This window comes from Monodelphis domestica, chromosome 4, assembly GCF_027887165.1.
Source record: "Monodelphis domestica isolate mMonDom1 chromosome 4, mMonDom1.pri, whole genome shotgun sequence".
Taxonomy (NCBI): Eukaryota; Metazoa; Chordata; class Mammalia; order Didelphimorphia; family Didelphidae; genus Monodelphis; species Monodelphis domestica.
Genome location: NC_077230.1, coordinates 127,212,465 through 127,233,556, shown reverse-complemented (window position 1 = coordinate 127,233,556; position 21,092 = coordinate 127,212,465). Strand labels below are relative to the sequence as shown.

General features: G+C 34.1%; 1 protein-coding gene across 1 annotated transcript in view; it reads left to right on the top strand.

The window, feature by feature from the left end:
- DPP10 (dipeptidyl peptidase like 10) overlaps positions 1–21,092 on the top strand; it is an 881,130-nt gene that overhangs the window by 250,201 nt on the left and 609,837 nt on the right. The window contains exon 2 of the mRNA XM_007494071.3: positions 2,043–2,157. Within this exon, the coding sequence (XP_007494133.1) occupies positions 2,043–2,157 (115 nt within the window). The remainder of the gene's footprint in view (positions 1–2,042; positions 2,158–21,092) is intronic.

The window sequence follows — 21,092 nt, the reverse complement described above, 5'->3', positions numbered from 1 at the left end:
CAATAAATTATCAGGAAATTTTTAGAAGAGATGTGTGGACCTATTTATGAGTGTGTTTATGTGTGTATGTATGCATGTGAGGAGAGACAGACAGACACAGAGAAAAGTAGATACAGAACCACAGATACAAAGAGAAAAAATGATAAACAGAGATAGAGATTGAGAAAGGCAAAGGAACAGGCACAGGCACAAAAAAAAGACTGAAAAAAAGCAATGAGAGCAATATAGAAAATATGAATTCAATTAAAAAGTTCAAACTTCTACAGAGAGGTATTAATTTCAAGAGTCTTCTTATTTGGACATAATTAGCTGTGCTTTGCATTCTTAATCAACAGTGTAGGAAAATTACAAACTGAAAAGTGCAAACAAAGGCTTTTCCCAATGTATTAAGGAAGATAATCCAGTTTATCTCTCCACACCAATCTCATATCCTTGCCCATATCATTCCTGTTACCCAGGTAGAATATGCCATTGCCCATTGATAAAGGAGCACTCCTTTAATTTAGTTACCAGACACTGTTGATATTTATGAATGGTGAGGCAGAAGTTTGAAGGCAACTGTACTGTTGACAAAATGAGGAGTACTTACTTAGCAAGGTGGATAAATTTGTATTATTGGGACTTCTGTAATTTTTTCCCATTGTATCATGGATAGAAATGATCCCACTTATGTTTCTGCAGCACCTATATTGAAATGTTGGGTAGAGTATAGATAGAACAGATGTAAATTCTCCTGTGACAGTGTGGTATAGTAAAACAAATGCTAGATTTGGAGCCAAATGAGCTGGTCTTGAATCTGAGCTCCCCCATTTAATATCTGTATCAATGTGGGCAAGTAACTTCACCTTTGTGGGGCTCAGTTCCTTATTTATCAAAAATAGGAGTTAGGCTAAATTAATCTAATGTTTCCCAAGACATAGTCTATATATGATTAAATGATTCCTTATATTCCTATAATTATTGCAGAAGCATCATTCAAATAGCATTTTAATGATTTTTTTTATTTTCCCCAAATTATATTAAAATTATCCTTTTATTAAAAAAATTAATATAGTGGTATGTGATAGATTATCTCCTGCCTTATACTGCTCCCCATCTCCCTAGATGGCAGATAACATAATGTGGATTGTACAAATATATATGTCCTTATTTATCACATTTTGAAAGACGTCATATATTTTTTTGCATTTGAGAAAAATTAATGGAAAAAATAGAGTGAATAATGGCATGCTCTCCTCTTCATTCAGACTTTGTTATGAGGCCCTTAGAGCTGTCCTGGATCCTTGCATTGCTCATAATAGCTAATGATAATTGGCTAATTCACAGTTGATGTCATGTTATTGCTGCATTCAACTACAATTTAAAAACATCTTTATTATGTATTTTTAATAATCATTTAAAAATTGAAAATTCTAAATTCTCTTTGTTCTCCTACTCTCTCCCTCCTTCATTGAGAAGGAAATCAATATGGTAGTAAAAAATATATGTGAAGAAATACAAAACATATATCCATTTTACCATTCAACTAACACTTGTAAGTACTACTATGTCATGAGATTTGAGTCAGTTTATTTTTAAACAATACTCTTATTCTCCATAGAAAGCAAAGAAGGTAACCATGAGTAGGCCATTGAATCTCATTGAGTCTACTTCCTTTTCTATAAAATGGAGATGATGATTGGTGCCTTCCTTACCTTGAAACATAGGGAAGACAGTCCTTTATAAACCTAAAATGCTATGAAATTTGTTATTGTTATTGATGCTATTATTGTTATCAATTTCATTACCTCCTCTTATGAAAACCATATGGTCACCACCAATCCCTGAACTCCAAGCACACACACATGAAAAAATGCTCTCCCTTTTTAAAAAAATGAAAAATAGGTAGCTTGAAATAGTTTACTTAACTCTTTATAGGGGGACAAGGAGGTGCATTATAATCAGTTTGCATACTGTATTTCTATTATATATAAAATCACTTGTTTATAAATGTTTCTCTTGGAGTGTGTATAATTATAAAACTTTTCTTTTGTTCTCTGTAGGAGCTGGGGAGTAACAGCCCTCCACAAAGAAACTGGAAGGGAATTGCTATTGCTTTGCTGGTGATTCTTGTTGTGTGCTCTCTCATCACCATGTCAGTCATTCTCTTAACTCCAGGTAATCCCTTTATCTTTATATTTCTCTTTCACTAATCTTATTGAACAGTGATAGTTTATATTCAGAATGACTACATTAGAGTAACAGTAAATAGTGAATATTAACATAATTTGGAGTAGAAATTATAATTATGGAAGGGCATTAGCAAAATGGTAAAATAGATTAAATTGTTTAAATAACTCAAAGACATCCTAAGTGTTCTAACTTTAAGGTATAATGGAATTGTTCCAAAAATGCTCTTTCATCATCTTATCAGATATGATAGCATAACATAATTGGAAAAACCAAAACTTGGAGTCACAGGTCTTATTAAGTTGTTTTCATTTGTATCCAACTCTTCATGACTCCATTTAGGTTTTCCTTAAAGAGATATCATAGAAGTTTACTGTTTCTTTCTCTAGCTCAAGCTATAGATGAGTAAACTCAGACGAAATATCTGAGATAAGTGACTTGCCCAGAGTTACACAGCTAATAAGCATCAGAGGCAAGATTTGAACTGAGAAATATGGATTGTCCTGACTCCAGGCCTGGCACTGTGAGCCAGCCACCTTCCTCAAAGTCAGAGGATCTGGGTTTAAATCACAGTTCTATCATATAATGCCTATGTGACATAAAGTGAAACAGAGAGTTATTGGAAAAATTATGCTTTATATTTTGAATTTATTTAACTTAAAAGTATGTAATTAGTAAACACATTTGTTTATTGCAACATTAATAATACATTTATTAAAACATTTCATTATTTTTTTTTTCGTTTATAAATTTTATTTAGTCAATTTAGAATATTATTCCTTGGTTACAAGAATCATATTCCTTCCCTCTCTCCCCTCCCTTGACCCTTCCTGAAGCCAATGTGAAATTCCACTGGGCATTGCATGTGTCCTTGATCAGAACCTATTTCCTTGTTGTTGATGTTTGCACTAGGATATTCATTTAGAGTCTATATCCCCAATCATATCTCCTCGACCCATGTAATCAAGCAGTAGTTTTTCTTCAGTGCTTCTACTCCCACAGTTTTTCCTCTGAATGTGGATAGTGGTTTTTCTTGTAGGTCATTGCATTACCACTAATGGAGAAGTCCATTACATTTGGTTGTACCACAGTGTATCACTCTCTGTGTACAATGTTCTCCTGGTTCTGCTCCTTTTACTCTGCATCGATTCCTGGAGGTCATTCTAGTTCACATGGAATTCCTCCAAAAACATTTCTTAATTAAAAAACTACTCCCTAAAATAATAGAGTTCATGTCATATTTTTGCCAAATTTTACTTTCCTAGTCCCCAAGAAATCCTAAACTGGAATGGTCACTTCTCCATCAAGTTTCTTATTCTTTCCAGGTGCTAAATTGATTTTTGTTTATTGGTGAGTTTCTAGCCCAGAACAAAATTCCCCCTCAGTAGTTGTTATCCAAACTTTTAGGGATAAAAATTTCATTGAGCCAATCAAGATTTTCTTGGAGGAGTGGTCTTCATATAAAAAAAGAATTCCAAAAGATACATCAATAATTAAAATTCTTCTTCACTAATATTTTGTGTTCCTTTGCCAGTCTTAGGAAATTACTTTCTCTTTTCTTCATCAGTTTTCTTATTCAAGTTTATTTAGGATGTTCCAGTGATAATCCTGTCTCTATTTCTGCTTTCATGAATAAAATTTCTACACTGATTACTTTTTACTATTTCTTAATTTCCTCATAAAATAATACATTTTTACATATAATAGACTTCCTCTTTACTCTTTCACCTCTGAGTCCTGACATTTATGCCATTAAATTTTTCAAGTCACTGTCATTTAATAAAGTACAAATGCCATAAGTCTAATGTTCAAGTGATTCCACATTTTCACTCCATCCAAATTTGCCAGCCTTGCCTTCTATGATTTATTTTATTTCACCAATCAATAGTTTATTCCAAATCTATTGTGTTCCAGGCTATATGCTAACTGCTAAGGATAAAAATCAGTGAATGAAATGGTTCCTTATTTTCTGGACTAGTCTACTGGGAGAGAAAACAAGGACACATAAGATCATTATGAAATAAATATAAAGAGAATATCATATATATATATATACACATATACACATATTTTGAAACACGTGAATAAAATACAAAGTAATTAAATGCTAGTTTGAAAGGGAAGATACTAGCAACTGAATCAGCAAAGACTTCAAGAAAAAGATGGGATATTGAACAAAGAAACTGATTCTTTGAAATGGAGATCACAAGGGACTCTCAGGTTTCAAAGACAAGCATCACAAAAATAGAGATGTGATTCTGGGTAGCAAATAGATGGGCCATTTTGGTAGGTTAAAAAGTCTAGGAGTAAAAGTAATATACAATGAGTTTGGAAAGAGAGTTGAGCCCAGGCTGTAAAAGATCCAAAAAACTAAGATGAGATGGTTCTATTTTATCCTAGAGGGAATATGAAGCCAATGGACATTATTGAATAGGGAATAATATAGTCAGATATAGGCTTTGTCACTTTGAGCACAGTGTATAAATTGAATGAGAAGTGGTAACAGACAAGACATAGACCCCATTTCAGAGGCTGTTGCAATAATTTTGGTGAACAGGGAAGGTCTTAATATTCTCAATCTTTTCCTGTCCTTTATCATCTCTTTACTTTTGTTAGTGTGCACACATACACAAACCTATAAACATGATTTACCTTCATATGAGTAAATGCGAATTTTATAAAAACAAATGCAAATTCATCAATTATGGGATCACAAAAGAAAACAGATTTTTGAGAACCATCCACTGAATGAGTGAACATACACCAATCCTTTTCTCTAATCTAAACTACATAAAAGATATGGGAAATGATGTTCAAGTCAATTATTTATAAAATAGTCTCCCAACTGATTATGCTTAATGAAACAGATTTCATATTTACCACAAAATAACTTTTTCCTGTATCCACACAGGGTTTTTTGTCCCTGAATAATTTTATATATTTCATGATTTTCCTTAATTTTTAGGTACATTTTTTCCTAATGGAAATTAAAAACTCCAACTTATTTAGTTTCATTTTAAAAAATGTAGGTATTTTTGAAATACCATGGATTTTAATATATTAACCACCAGAAGGCAGAAAGCTCATCCAACCATTTGAATATATTTAAATATATTTCTTTGCAATTATGTTTAGGCAAAGCATATAATATTCTTTGGTCATGGTAGGTATGGTTAACAGTAACACAGTAAACTTGAGACATTGAGACATTGAGACATCCAATAATTTAGATAATGGAGATTACCTAGTAAATGTGTTTACAAAAAAAATGTTTGACCTTTTAGGATATCTTGAATTGATGATAATACTCATTAAGAGCTCATATTCCCACTAAAGACTAGGGAAACTTAAATGTACCAATGAGAATAACATATTTCATTTATTCATAGGGATTGAGAAATATCACCACTAAAAGCAATATGTCTGTCTGGTCTATTCCCTGCCCAAGTTCATCCCAACTGGTTCCTTTTTCCCAATGTGAAAAGAGCTATAATGAACAAAACTGAGTTATATGAAACAAAAATAATAATGAATGTCAAACAATCAAGATGTGTCTCTTCATCTTGGTAATAAAATAAAAGGAAAGCGACATCTAGATATAATGCCAGTTCCAGACCTCCTGCATTAGACAAGCACAGAAATTAAAAATGTTTGCTAATGATATCTCCATAAACTTTATGCTTCACCATAGCCTCTACCTGTTGAAATATCTCAGTCTCACAGTGACTACCTCCATCTTGTTGCTTATTTTCCCAAGAAAAAAATCACCTCCTTATCCTCAAATTTTAAAAATCTATTGGGATTTCTTCTTTGTACTTAATGTATCCTACCATTAATGTTATTTATTAATATGCACATATTGCCCATTCATCCTTCCATTCAGTCAAATGCTTTGTGATGCAAAGATTTATGTTTTATTTCAGTTTTGGATTTAGAATGCTTAGTGCTATGTATTATACAAAATTAATGCTCAATATTTATTGAATTGAATTCAAAGAATATAAAGGCAACATAGAGTAAGTGGATAGATTCCTGTATTTGAAATCAAGATTTTTGTCAAATCTTAACTCATATATTTGTTAGCTCTTCTGCCTTGGGCAAATCACATTAGCTCTATCTGCCTTCATTTTTCTTATTTATAAAATTAGGGTGTGGGCTTCATGGAGAATAGGGACTATGATCCTATGAATATATAAACTACACTGAAAATCTAGCTTATTTGGTATTCACTTAACTGAAATATAACAGATCTATATGTCCATAATATAATGCTAATTTGCACACAAAATGACTCTGAGATCCAAAAAGATTCTAAAGTTCCTTATAGATCAACAAAAAATCAGATAATGCATAGCCTAACTTAAGAAACATGCATTTTTATAATCCAGTTCACCTGTTGTACACATAAAATAATATATTAGCTCTTAAATACACTTAATTATGAATCTCACTATAATTCTCCTTGGTATTATATCCTTAATGGAATTAATGATCCTAAATTAATGATCTAAAATAATAATAATAATAATAAAATGGAATTTTGAAGAAGTGGTACTTGGTTCCCAACAATTATTTTAATCTTACTTAATCTCTTTCTGATATTTAATAATTTTTCCATTTTGTAATATAGTTAAAAACAGTGAATAAAGTGTGTTATCTGCCTCTTAATAATTCTGGGTCCCTTTCACTGTCTGCTGTTTATGGCTTTAATTTCATGGTTGTATTTGTCTTTTCCTGCTCAACTGCCATTATGTTGACTTTTTGGGTTAATGAGTTAGAGGTGGAAGGAGAGGTTGTATTGAAGATCCACACCCTGGCCTGAACTCTTCTTCAGCCAAGTTTATATAATATAAAAAACACTGGAGATTTATTTTGCAACTCACATTGTTCTTTGCTACCATTTGTTTAAGGAAATTTCCATATGTAAACTTCCATTGAAGATATGAACTCTCAAGGAAGATACAATCTATAATTTTAGGGTCCTTCATGTCAAATGATTTGCTTAAGGTATGTCTTAGATGTCATTTTAAGTCCTGTATTTTTCACTGTAAGGTCTGTAACCATAATATTATACTGCATCTCAGAAGTCAACTTATGCCATCTAATCAGTCTACAAGTAATTATTATGATTGATTATTTTCCAAATTCTCTGGCAAGAACTTGGAAAAGGAAGGTAAATGAGAGACTTTTCATTCACGGAACATAGATTCTAACTCAGGAAAGCCCATTAAAAGGGGGGGATTTACTGTTATAAAAGTGAAGATTGATAGCTGAAGAATGCTGTATATGTCTTTAAACATAGACAATTTATTGGTAACTGTTGTTCTTTATAAAAACTAAATTCAATATATAAGTGAAATAATAGTAATATAAAATATTATCAGTAAATTAATATATATTTGAAAATTAAGAAATAGTAAGACTACTTAGAGAGCTTCTGATCTTAAAGAATGAATCCTCAGTCTGAAGATAATGTTCTGTCCCTCTACAAGGATATCATGTTGAAATATATATTAAAATTTGCATCAATGTACTCTGGTATTATGTTAGGCATTATTAAATTCTTCAATATGAGTCTTAGTACTTGACCACAGGAAGGTTACATTCTAATGGGGAAGTAAAATAAGTACAAAAAGAAGTAAATAAAAGATTCTTTCAAAATTAATATATGAAAATGAGACTGAACAATTATGTGAATCAGGAAATAGCTCTTAAATATGTCTGTTTAAATAGACATTTTAAAAGCTAAGGAGGCATATATGAATTAGGAGTACATTCCAGTCAGAGTGGAATTTTAACAAATACATAGAGTTGGGATAGGAAATATCTTTACTGAGAACAATCCTGAAGAAAGGTAACCCCAAAGCCAATATGGTGGAAAAGATGCAGAAATTCAGCAGAAATCTCCTAACTTGGGATTTCTGGGTTAACATGGCTGCAATCTAGACGCTAATCGCTTCCTCTCCCCAGCACCAAACGAAATAGACTACCTCGAAAGAGTATAAAAATCACCTTTGGAAGAACAGAGGGACTCTCCAGTACCCCACAGAAAAGAAGGTACGTGGGGCTTGAACATTTCCACACTATAAGGAGGAGGAAAATCTTGTACAAAAACGTGAACTGAGCTGCCCCTCTGCCCCATCCAACCCCCACCAAACCAGAGTAAGGTATCAGAGTGTTCACTGGGACAGCGAGTGAGTGAGGAGCGTCTCTGTCTGGGGGGGCACACCAGGGTCCTTGGGATCTAAAGACTGCAAGGAAACGACCTCTCAGGGTGGTATCATGGGAAAATCCTGTGCTGAGCAAAGGGGTGGCTGTGCTGAGAGGCTGTGCTGAGCAAAGGGGCGGCCATGCTGAGCACAGGGGCCTGTGCCCTAAGAAACCTTGGAGGCTGGGAAGAACTAGTCTGAGGCAATCTAAATTCACATAAAACCCACCCATATCACCCAGACCCCAGACCAAAAAGGAAAGGGGAATAAAACCACCAAAGGGATGGCTCACATGGCCCAAAATCAAGCCTCCAGGAAGAAGGGAGGTAAAAAAGTGACTATTGAAAACTTTTATGATGGGAGTACCCAAAGAAAAGAAGAGAATGAGGATGAAATCCAAACAAAATCAGAACATGCCTCCCAAAATGGAAACTATCCACAAGCTCTCGAAGACCTCAAATTGGAGTTTACCCAAAAGATGGAAAACTTCAGGAAAGAAAAATAGGAAAAAGAGATCAGCAGTCTGATAGACAAGACTTCACAATTTGAGAAAGAGCTGGAAGCATCTAATAGAAGGGCAGACATAGCTGAACAGCAAAACCAGTCCCTAAAGACCAGAATTAAGCAACTCGAAGAAAGTGAGATCATAAAACAGCAAGAATCAATAAAGCAAAGCCAAAAAATTAATGAATTAGAAGAAAACACAAAATATCTCACTGAAAAGGTCAGAGACCAGGAAAACAGAGGAAGAAAAGACAACATGAGAATTATTGGTCTGCCCAAAAAAACAGAGATAAACAAAAATCTCGATGCTATACTACAGGAGATTATAGAAGAAAATTGCCCACATGTTCTGGAGCAAAGGGGCAAAATAGAAATAGAAAGGGTTCATAGGACACCCTCTATACTAAATCCCCAAAAGACAACCCCCAGGAATGTAATTGACAAATTCAAGAGCTTCCAAGAAAAGGAGAAAATCCTACAAGAAGCCAAGAAGAGGAGCTTCAGATATAGGGGGGCTTCTATAAGGATCACACAGGCCTTAGCGGCTAACACACTAAGAGACCACAAAGCATGGAACACGATATTTAGAAATGGTAAAAGAGCTGGGTCTCCAACCAAGAATCAATTACCCAGCAAAACTGACTATATTCTTAGAGGGGAAAGTATGGTCATTCAACACAACAGAAGAGTTCCAAGCATTCATAAATAAAAGACCAGACCTGAACAGAAAATTTGATGTCCAACCACAGAACTCAAGAGAATCATCAAAAGGTAATTAAAAAAGAGGGGAAAAACCAAACAAAGGAACAACAAAAAAATTTTAAGAGACTCAATAAGTTAAAATGATATGTATCCCTATAAGAAAAGAGGTCATTGGAAACTCTTAAAAACTGTTGCTATCACCTGAGCAGCTAGAAGAATTACACTCAGAGGGAAGAGTGACAAAATATATAGGATGAAAGGACAGGACATGAATAGGTATATAGATATATGCATGCATAAATACATATACATGCTTTTGTATATAAATATACATGACTAGAGCTAAAAAATGAGGTTATAACTAAAAGAAATGGGAAATGAAACAAAAGGGGATGAATTTATATGCCACAAAGAAGCTCAGGGTGGGAGGGGGGAGAACATCGACACACTGGAAGGGTAAAGACATTAGATATAGGAAATACTCAAATCTTACATACTTAGAAACTGACTGAAAGAGGGAAGAACAATCCAATCCATTGGGAAAGAGAATAGATTTTCCCTCTATAGGGGAGTAGAAGGGTAAAAAATGGACTGGTGGGGAGGGAAGCAGTACAAGGGAGGGAGAGGGTGGAGGGAAAATTTTAAAAAGACTTCAGGGGAAAATAAGGGAGGAAATAAGAAGGGAGGGGTAGAAAGGGAAGTAAAATAAGGGGGGGGGGAACTCGGGGGACTGACTATAAAAAAACATGGTGTAGAAGGAAATAGCGAAAGAAAAAAAAGCAGGACCAGTAGTAGAAATCAAAATGCTGGGAAATACATAGCTAGTAATAATAACTCTGAATGTGAATGTAATGAACTCACCCATAAAATGCAAGTGAATAGCAGAGTGGATTAGAGTCCAAAACCCTACCACATGCTATCTACAAGAAACACACATGAGGAAGGTTGATACACATAGGGTGAAAGTAAGAGGATGGAGCCAAATCTATTGGGCATCAAATGATAAAAAGAAGGCAGGAGTAGCAATCATGATATCAGACAAAGCCAAAGTAAAAATAAATCTAGTTAAAAGAGATAGGGAAGGTAATTACATCCTGATAAAAGGCAATATAGACAACGAGGAAATATCTGTACTCAATATGTATGAACCAAATGGCAGAGCATCCAAATTTTTAAAGGAGAAACTAGAGGAGCTCAAGGATGAAATAGATAGAAAAACTATACTAGTGGGAGATCTGAACCTTCCCCTATCCTAACTAGATAAATCAAATCAAAAAATAAATAAGAAAGAGGTGAGAGAAGCAAATGAAATCTTAGAAAAATTAGAGTTAGTAGACATATGGAGAAAAATAAATATGGACAAAAAGGAATACACCTTCTTTTCAGCAGCACATGGTACATTCACAAAAATTGACTATATACTAGGGCACAAAATCATTGCAAACAAGTGCAAAAGGGCAGAAATAATAAATGCAACCTTCTCAGACCACAATGCGATAAAAAATAATAATTAGTAAGGGTACATGCAGAGATAAATCAAAAATTAATTGGAAATTAAACAATATGATTCCCCCAAACCAGCTAATTAAATAACAAATAGTAGAAACAATTAATAACTTCATTGAAGAAAATGACAATGGTGAGACATGCTTTCAAAACCTATGGGATGCAGCCAAAGCAGTACTGAGGGGGAAATTTATATCCTTGAGTTTATATATAAACAAATTAAGAAGGGCAGAGGTCAATGAATTGGGCATACAAATTATAAAAAACTAGAAAGTGAACAAATTAAAGATCCTCAGATAAAGACTAAATTAGAAATCCTAAAAATCAAAGGAGAAATTAATAAAATTGAAAGTCAAAGAATTATTGATTTAATAAATAAGACTAGAAGCTGGTACTTTGAAAAAACAAATAAAATTGACAAAGTACTAGTCAGTCTAATTAAAAAAAAAGGAAAGAAAAAAACCAAATTGACAGTATCCAAGATGAAATGGGAGACCTCACCTCTAATGAAGAGGAAATCAAGGCAATAATTAAAAACGACTATGTCCAATTATATGGCAAAAATATGGCAATCTAAGTGATATGGATGAATACTTACAAAAATATAAATTGCCTAGACTAAAAGAAGAAGAAATAAATTACCTAAACAACCCCATATCAGAAAAAGAAATTGAACAAGCCATCAAAGAACTCCCTAAGAAAAAATCCCAAGGTCAGGAAGGATTCACAAATGAATTCTATCAAACATTCAAAGAACAGCTAACCCTAATACTATACAAACTATTAGACAGAATTGTCCAAGAAGGGGTTCTACCAAATTCTTTTTATGACACAAACATGGTACTGATTCCAAAGCCAGGCAGGTTAAAAACAGAGAATGAAAACTATAGGCCAATCTCCCTAATGAATATAGATGCAAAAATTTTAAATAGGATACTAGCAAAAAGACTCCAGCAAATCATCACAAGGGTTATCCACTACGATCAGGTAGGATTCATACCAGGAATTCAAGGATGGTTCAATATTAGGAAAACTATCCACATAATTGACCATATAAACAAGCAAACCAACAAAAATCACATGATTATTTCAATAGATGCAGAAAAAGCCTTTAACAAAATACAACACCCATTCCTACTAAAAACACTAGAAAGTATAAGAATAGAAGAGCTTTTCCTAAAAATAATAAAGAGTATATCCCTAAAACCATCAGAAACATCATCTGCAATGGGGAAAAACTCAAAGTCTTCCCAATAAGATCAGGAGTCAAACATGGATGCCAATTATCACCTTTATTATTTAATATTGTTCTAGAAATACTAGCAGTAGCAATTAGAGAAGAAAAAGAAATTGGAGGTATTAAAATTGGCAATGAGGAGACCAAGCTGTCACTCTTTGTAGATGATATGATGATTTACTTAAAGAATCCTAGAAAATCAACCAAAAAGCTAATCGAAATAATCAACAACTTTAGCAAAGTTGCAGGATACAAAATAAACCCACATAAGTCATCAGAATTTCTATATATCTCCAACCCAGTTCAGCAGCAAGAATTAGAAAGAGAAATTCCATTTAAAGTCACCCGAGACAATATAAAATACTTAGGAAACTAACTGCCAATACAAACAGGAACTATATGAACACAACTACAAAACACTCTCCACACAATTAAAACTAGATCTAAACAATTGGAAAAACATTGATTGCTCATGGGTGGGACGAGCTAACATAATAAAAATGACCATCCTACCCAAACTTATCTATCTATTTAGTGCCATACCCATTGAACTTCCAAAAAACTATTTTACTGAATTAGAGAAAACCATAACAAAGTTTATTTGGAAGAATAAAGGATCAAGGATATACAGGGAAATAATGAAAAAAAAATACAAAGGAAGGTGGTCTTGCTGTCCCAGATCTCAAACTATTTTACAAAGCAGCGGTCATCAAAACAATTTGGTACTGGCTAAGAGACAGAAAGGAGGATCAGTGGAACAGACTTGGGGTAAATGACCTCAGCAAGAGAGTCTATGACAAACCCAAAGACCCCAGCTTTGGGAACAAAAATCCATTATTTGATAAAAACTGCTGGGAAAATTGAAAGACAGTGTGGGAGAGATTAGGTTTGGATCAACACCTCACACCCTACACCAAGATAAACTCAGAATGGGTGAATGACTTGAATATAAAGAAGAAAACTATAAGTAAATTAGTTGAACACAGAATAGTATACATGTCAGAACCTTGGGAAGGGAAAGATTTTTAAAACCAAACAAGACTTAGAAAGAATCACAAAATGCAAAATAAATAATTTTGACTGCATCAAATTAAAAAAGTTTTTGTACAAACAACACCAATGTAACTAAAATTAGAAGGAAAGCAACAAATTGGGAAACAATCTTCATAACAAAAACCTCTGACAAAGGTCTAATTACTCAAATCTATAAAGAGCTAACCAACTTGTACAAAAAAATCAAGCCATTCTCCAATTGAAAATTGGGGAAGGGGCATGAATAGGCAATTTTCAGTTAAAGAAATCAAGACTATTAATAAGCACATGAAAAAGTGTTCTAAATCTCTTATAATCAGAGAGATGCAAATCAAAACAACTCTGAGGTATCACCTCACACCTAGCATATTGGTCAACATGACAGCAAAGGAAAGTAATGAATGCTGGAGGGGATGTGGCAAAGTAGGAACATTAAAGCTCGCTGATGGAGTTGTGAATTGATCCAACCATTCTGGAGGGCAATTTGGAACTATGCCCAAAGGGCAATAAAAGACTGTCTGCCCTCGATCCAGCCATAGCTCTGCTGGGTTTGTACCCCAAAGAGATAATAAGGAAAAAGACTTGTACAAGAATATTCATAGCTGCACACTTTGTGGTGGCCAAAAATTGGAAAATGTGGGGATGCTCTTCAATTGGGGAATGGCTGAACAAATTGTGAAATATGTTGGTGATGGAATACTATTGTGCTCAAAGGAATAATAAAGTGGAGGAATTCCATGGAGACTGGAACAACCTCTAGGAAGTGATGTAGAGTGAGAGGAGCAGAGCCAAGAAATCACTATACACAGAGACTGACACATTGTGGTACAAGAGAACTTCTCCTGTAATGGCTTTACCATGTCCCTGAACAATCTGCAGGGTTCTATGAGGAAAAAGAAAACTATCCTCAAGCAGAGGATAAACTGAGGGAGTAAAAACACCGAGAAATAGCAACTGATTGACTACAGCGGTTGAGGGGACATGATTGAGGAGAGATGCTAAATGTGCACCCTAATGCAAATACCAACAACAAGGAAATAGTTTGAGAGCAAGGACACGTGTGATACACAGACATATCAAGTGTCGGCTAAGGAAGGGGTGGTGAGTTGGGGGGGTTAGGGTGTTGGAAAAGTAAATGATCTGTTTCCAATGAATAATGTATGAAAATGACCAAATAAAATAATGTTTTTAAAACTTAAAAAAAAGCCTACATGGGAAATTTTTATTTGGTTTCCAAGATAGTGATGATAGTAGTTGAATAGGGATTTATGTTTGGAATTAGTAGTATATTATATATAATTAAAAAATTAAAAAATACCTATAACCTAGCATCATTGTATTCCTAACAGCATATTAGTCTTTAGACAAATATCTAAAAGAGGAAAAGAGAATATTTGGAGCTCTTATATGTTTTAGGAAAGAAGAAAAAATCAGTGAACAAAAACATTAAAAGTAGACAAAAGAATATATAGGTGAGAATTAGGCCCAATTTATACAAAATGTTTCCAAAATATACTTTTTAATTTAATTGAATATTATTTTTTGTCCCTTTGCAATTAATGAATCTAATGAGGACATCAAATATTGAGCAGTTGGGCAGAAACTGAATTCTCAAAGGCTCATTAGAAGACCATACACTGTGATCTTTTGAGTACTGCTTCATACTGACTATCTTTACACTATTTTTGGCAAATGAAATATTTAAACACCAACAGTAAAACTAGGTCTTAAATTGAGATGAGTTTACCATTTGATCATATGATTGATTACTTTTCTTAATTATGTTTGCTTTGGTATAGTGAAAAGAATGATAGTTTTAAAATCAGAAGGTATACAAGGTTCAAACCTTCCCACTGCTAGGAATCTATATAATTTTTCACTTATTTTTCTATCTTCACTTTCCTCATCTGTTAAGCCAATGAAGTGAACTATATGAATTCTAAGGCATTTTCTAGCTATATGTCTCCCACCTTTTTTGCTACTAGAAAAGGTTCTTGTTCATATTTGGGGATATTTTGTGTAAATTCATTTATTTCTTGGGGAGTAAACAGTATCCTATGTCTTAATGTCACCACATCCCCATTCCGTCCTATTTCAGATACTTCTCTTAGAGGAAACAGGCCTCTAGTTGAATTTTGTACCTGTGGGTCAGTTTGACAAGGACAGGTTTCTTGAGGAGGACAAGATCTCCTTTGTGTTGGAATTTGGTTTTCTGTAGGAGAGGGAACATGAGAAACTGGGATTGCAGGGGAAGGTTTTTGGGGATTAAATTCAGTCAAGATTTGCACTGCATGAGAGAAGCAGTCTGTTAACTGGGCTATAGGGAAGGTGTTTTCCATCTCTATTTCAGGGAAGGAAATTTCCTCATTCAAAGGTTCAGAAACAGGTGTGTTTCTGGTAGAGTGGGTGTTTGCCAATTGATCCTGTAAGAAACATTTTAGATCTTCTAATTGGGCTTGCATTTTATCCTCAATTTTTTCTATTTTATCCTCAATATTTTTTATTTTAGCATCTCTAAATATAGTATTGAGGAGTACAAAAATGACAGTACATATTAATATAAAAATTTGGAGGTATCCTGCATTCCTCAATGCCCCTAATTCTTCAGCTGCCATATAAATGTCAAAGAATGTAGTACTCATTTACATATATATATATTATATATATATTATATATATATACATACATGTATATATATATATATATATATTTTTTTTTGTAATTATTTCTCTAACAGTCTTCACAAAACACGTGGGGAGCAGGGCAAAGCAACAAACTTTCCGCAGGGTTTTTTTTTTCTAATCTAGGAAGTTGTTCCTTAAGGGAAAGGATATTTAGAAACAGCTCTTCCAGCCAGGACTCTAGGGTCCTGTTGCTGAGACTTAAAACAGCTGTTTTCTATCTAACTATCAGAGTCACACAGCTGGGAAGTATCCGTGGTCTGATTTGAACCCAGGACCTTCTGTCTCTAGGCCTGGCTCTCAATCCACTGAGCTACCCAGCTGTCCCTTAAGATTAAAGGGAAGAAAAAGAAAAACTGCTGATTCCAATTTTACTTAAGGAGAAAAGAGAAGAGAGGAAAAGTTTTTTATACTCACGTGTTCTAGCAGCTGTTTCTTTAATCCAAGTTTGCTGTTAAAAGGGACTAAGTGGTGAGAAGGTAGAGTAAAAAGACAAGGAATTTCAGAAGTTTATTGAGAGAATTCTTTAGACTCCCATGTGGTCAGCCACAATGTGACAAGGACATCACTTTAAAAGACTGATATATATTAATTTAAGGTCGCCAAGTAATTCAGCTATGTAATTCCTAAATGAAAACTCCTAAAATCAGCCTGTGACCAAACCCCAACCCCTACCACTGTTTCTGATTGCTGCAAATGAGAAGCTAGGAGTCAGGGCAGATGGAAGAAAACTGAGGTGTTCTTTCCTCAGGCAACAATTAGCCTCCATGTGGCAGGGGAACTCAGGTGAGAGGGGTTAACAGGGAGAAGGAAGAGACTTACAAACAAGAAGTTGATTTCAAGCATGGCATATTCTATAAAAGAGCAGCATATTACCTATTTCAAACAGCTTCCAGATTTAGGATGTTTTTTTCATGAGTGCACTTTCACTTATCTTGCCTGAGATTCAGGGGAGAAATTCATCCTCTTACAACTCTGCCATTTGGGCATGCCCAGTTTGAGATTCCTAAAATCATTGTTCTCCTTTTTATGTGAGATCCAAGAACACTAACAATAGACATCTGGACAGATAGGGAAGGAACATTATTTTTTTTCCATTTGAATAAGTTTATTTGGTCAATTTAGAACATTATTCCTTGGTTACAATAATCACATTGTTACCCTCCCTGCTCTCCACCCACTTTACCCACAGACAACAGGCAAATTAATTGGGTATTACTTGTGTCCTTGACCAGAACCTATTTTCATGTTGTTGTTTACACCAGGATGTTCATTTAGAGTCTATATCCGCAGCCATATCCCTTTGACCCATGTATTCAAGCAGTTGTTTTTCTTTGCTGTTTTTACACCCACAGTGTTTCCTCTGGATGTGGATAGTGGTTTTTCTTGTAGGTTCCTTCAAGTTGTTTAGGATAACTGCATTGCCACTAATGGAGAAGTCCATTACATTCAATTGTACCACAGGGTATCAGTCTCTGTGTACAAAATTCTGTTTCTTCTCCTCTCACTGTGCATCAATTCCTGGAGGTTGTTCCATAGCCCATGGAATTCCTCCACTTTATTATTCCTTTAAGCACAATAGTATTCCATCACCAACATATACTACAATTTGTTCAGCCATTCCTTAATTGAAGGGCATCACATCATTTTCCAATTTTTTTCCACCACAAAGAGCTCAGCTATGAATATTCTTGTACAGGTCTTTTTCTTTATTACCTCTTTGGGGTACAAACCCAGCAGTGCTATGGCTGGATCATGGAGCAGACAGTCTTTAATCACCCTTAGGGCATAGTTCCAAATTGCCCTTTGGAATGGACAGATTAATTCACAGCTCCACCAGCAATGAATTAATGCCCCCACTTTGCCACATCCCCTCCAACATTCATTACTTTCCTTTGCTGTCATGTTAGCTAATCTGCTAAGTGTAAGGTGATACCTCAGAGTTGTTTTGATTTTTATTTCTCTGATTATAAGAGATTTAGAACACTTTTTCATGTGCTTATTAATAGTTTTGATTTCTTTAACTGAAAATTACCTCCTCATGCCACTTGCCCATTTTTCAATTGGAGAATGACTTGATTTTTTTTACAACTGGTTTAGCTCTTTATAAATTTGTGTAATTAGACCTTTTTCAGAGGTTTTTGTAATAAGACTGTTTCCCAATTTGTCGCTTCCCTTATAATTTTGGATGCATTAATTTTGTTTGTACAAAAACCTTTTAATTTGATATAATCAAAATTATTTATTTTACATTTTGTGACTCTTTCTATGTCTTGCTTGGTTTTAAAGTCTTTCCTTTCCCAAAGACCTGACAACTGTACTATTCTGTGTTCACCTAATTTGCTTATAGTATCCTTCTTTATATTCAGGTTGTTCACCCATTCTGAGTTTATTTTGGTGTAGGGTGTGAGATGTTGATGCAAACCTAATCTCTCTCATACTGTCTTCCAATTTTCCCAGGAGTTTTTATCAAAAAGTGGGGTTTGGTCCCCAAACTGGGATCTTTGGGTTTATTATACACTGTCCTAGTGAAGTCATTTACTCTTAATCTATTCCACTGATCCTCCTTTCTGTCTCTTAGCCAGTACCGAATTGTTGTGATAACCACTAATTTGCATTATACTTCGAGATCTGGGACTGCAAGTCCTCCTTCCTTTACGTTTTTTATTTCATGATTTCCCTGGATATCCTTGATCTTTTGTTCATCCAAATGAACTTTATTATGGTTTTTTTTCTAATTCCATAAAGAAGTTTTTTGGTAGTTCAATGGGTATAGCACTAAATAAGTGAATTAATTTCAGTAGGACTGTCATTTTTATTATGTTAGCTCGTCCCACCCATAAGCAATCAATGTTTTTCTAGTTGTTTAGATCTAGTTTTAATTGTGTGAAGAGTGTTTTGTAGTTGTTTTCATATAGTTCCTGTGTTTGTCTTGGCAAATAGATTCCTAAGTATTTTATATTGTCTAGGGTGTTTTTAAATGGAATTTCCCTTTCTAATTATTGCTGCTGAGATGGATTAGATATATATAGAAATGCTGATGACTTGTGGGGGTTTCTTTTGTATCCTGCAACTTTGCTAAAGTTGTTAATTATTTAGACTAGGTTTTTGGTTGATTCTCTAGGATTCTTTAAGTAGATCATCATATCATCTGCAAAGACTGATAGCTTGGTCTCATTGCCAGTTTTATTACATTCAATTTCTTTTTCTTCTTTAATTGTGACTGCTAGTGTTTCAAGTACAATGTTAAGTAATTGGGGTGATAATGGTCATCCTTGTTTGACTCCTGATCTAATTGGGAAGGCTTCTAATTTATCCCCATTGCAGATGATGTTTGCTAATGGTTTTAGATATATATTAGTTATTATTTTTAGGAAAGGCCCTTCTATTCCTATACATTCTAGTCTTTTCAATAGGAATGGGTGTTGTATTTTATCAAAGCCTTTTTCTGCATCAATTGAGATAATCATGTGATTTTTGTCAGTTTGCTTGTTAATATGGTGAATTATGTGGATGGTTGTCCAATATTGAACAATCCTTGCATTCCTGGTATGAATGCTGCCTGGTCATAGTGAATAACCCTTGTGATAACTTGCTGGAGTCTTTTTGCTAGTACCTATTTAAGATTTTCGCGTCTATATTCATTAGGGAGATTGATCTATAGTTTTCTTTCTCTATTTTTGATCTGCCAGGCGTTGGGATCAGTACCATTTTTGTGTTATAAAATGAATTTCGCAGAACTCCTTCTTGGCTTATTCTGCCAAAGAGTTTGTATAATATTGGGATCAGTTATTCTTTGAAAGTTTCATAGAATTCATTTGTGAATCCATCTGAGCTGGGGATTTATTCTTAGGGAGTACTTTGATGGCTTGTTCAATTTAGTATTCTGATACAGGGTTGTTTAGGTAACTTATTTCTTCCTCTTTTATTCTAGGCAATTTATATTTGTGTAAGTATGCATCCATATCACCTCGATTGCCACATTTCTTGCATATAATTGGGCATAGTAGTTTTCAATAATTGCCTTAATTTCCTCTTCATTAGAGGTGAGGTCTCCCTTTTCATCTTGAATACTGTCAATTTGTTTTTTTTTTCTTTCCTTTTTTTAATTAGACTGACTAGAACTTTGTCTATTTTATTTGTTTTTCAAAGTACCAGCTTCTATCCTTATTTAGTAAATCAATAGTTCTTTGTCTTTCAATTTTATTAATTTCTCCTTTGAGTTTTAGGATCTCTAATTTAGTCTTCCTCTGAGGATTTTTAATTTGTTCTCTTTCTAGTTTTTTAATTTGCATGACCAATTCATTGACCTCTGCCCTTCTTAATTTGTTAATATATGAACTCAAAGATGTAAATTTTCCCCATAGTACTGCTTCGGCTGCATCCCACAGGTTTTAAAAGGATGTCTCATCATTATCATTTTATTCAATGAAGTTATTAATTGTTTCTATGATTTGTTTTTTAACTAACCTATTTTGGAGAATTGTATTGTTTAATTCCCAATTAATTTTTGATTTACCTCTCCATGTACCCATACTAGTTATTATTTTTATTGCATTGTGCTCTGAGAAGGTTGCCTTTATTATTACTGCTCTTTTGCACTTGTCTGCAATGTTTTTTTTTCCCCTAATACATGGTCAATTTTTGTGAATGTACCATGTGCTGCTGAGAAGAAGGTATGTTACTTTTTATCCCTATTTATTTTCCTCTACATGTCTACTAACTCTAATTTTTATAAAATTTTATTCATTTCTCTTATCTTTTTCTCGTTTATATTTAGGTTTGATTTATCTACTTCAGATATTGAAGGTTCTGGTCTCCCACTAGTATAGTTTTTCTATCTATTTCATCCTTTAGCTCCTCTAGTTTCTTCTTTAGAAATTTGGATGCTATGCTATTTGTTGCATACATGTTGAGTACTGATATTTACTCATTGTCTATACTGCCTTTTATTAGGATGTAATTACCTGCCCAATCTCTTTTAACTAGAATTATTTTTACGTTGGCTTTGTCTGATATCATGACTGCTACTCCTGCCTTCTTTTTATCATT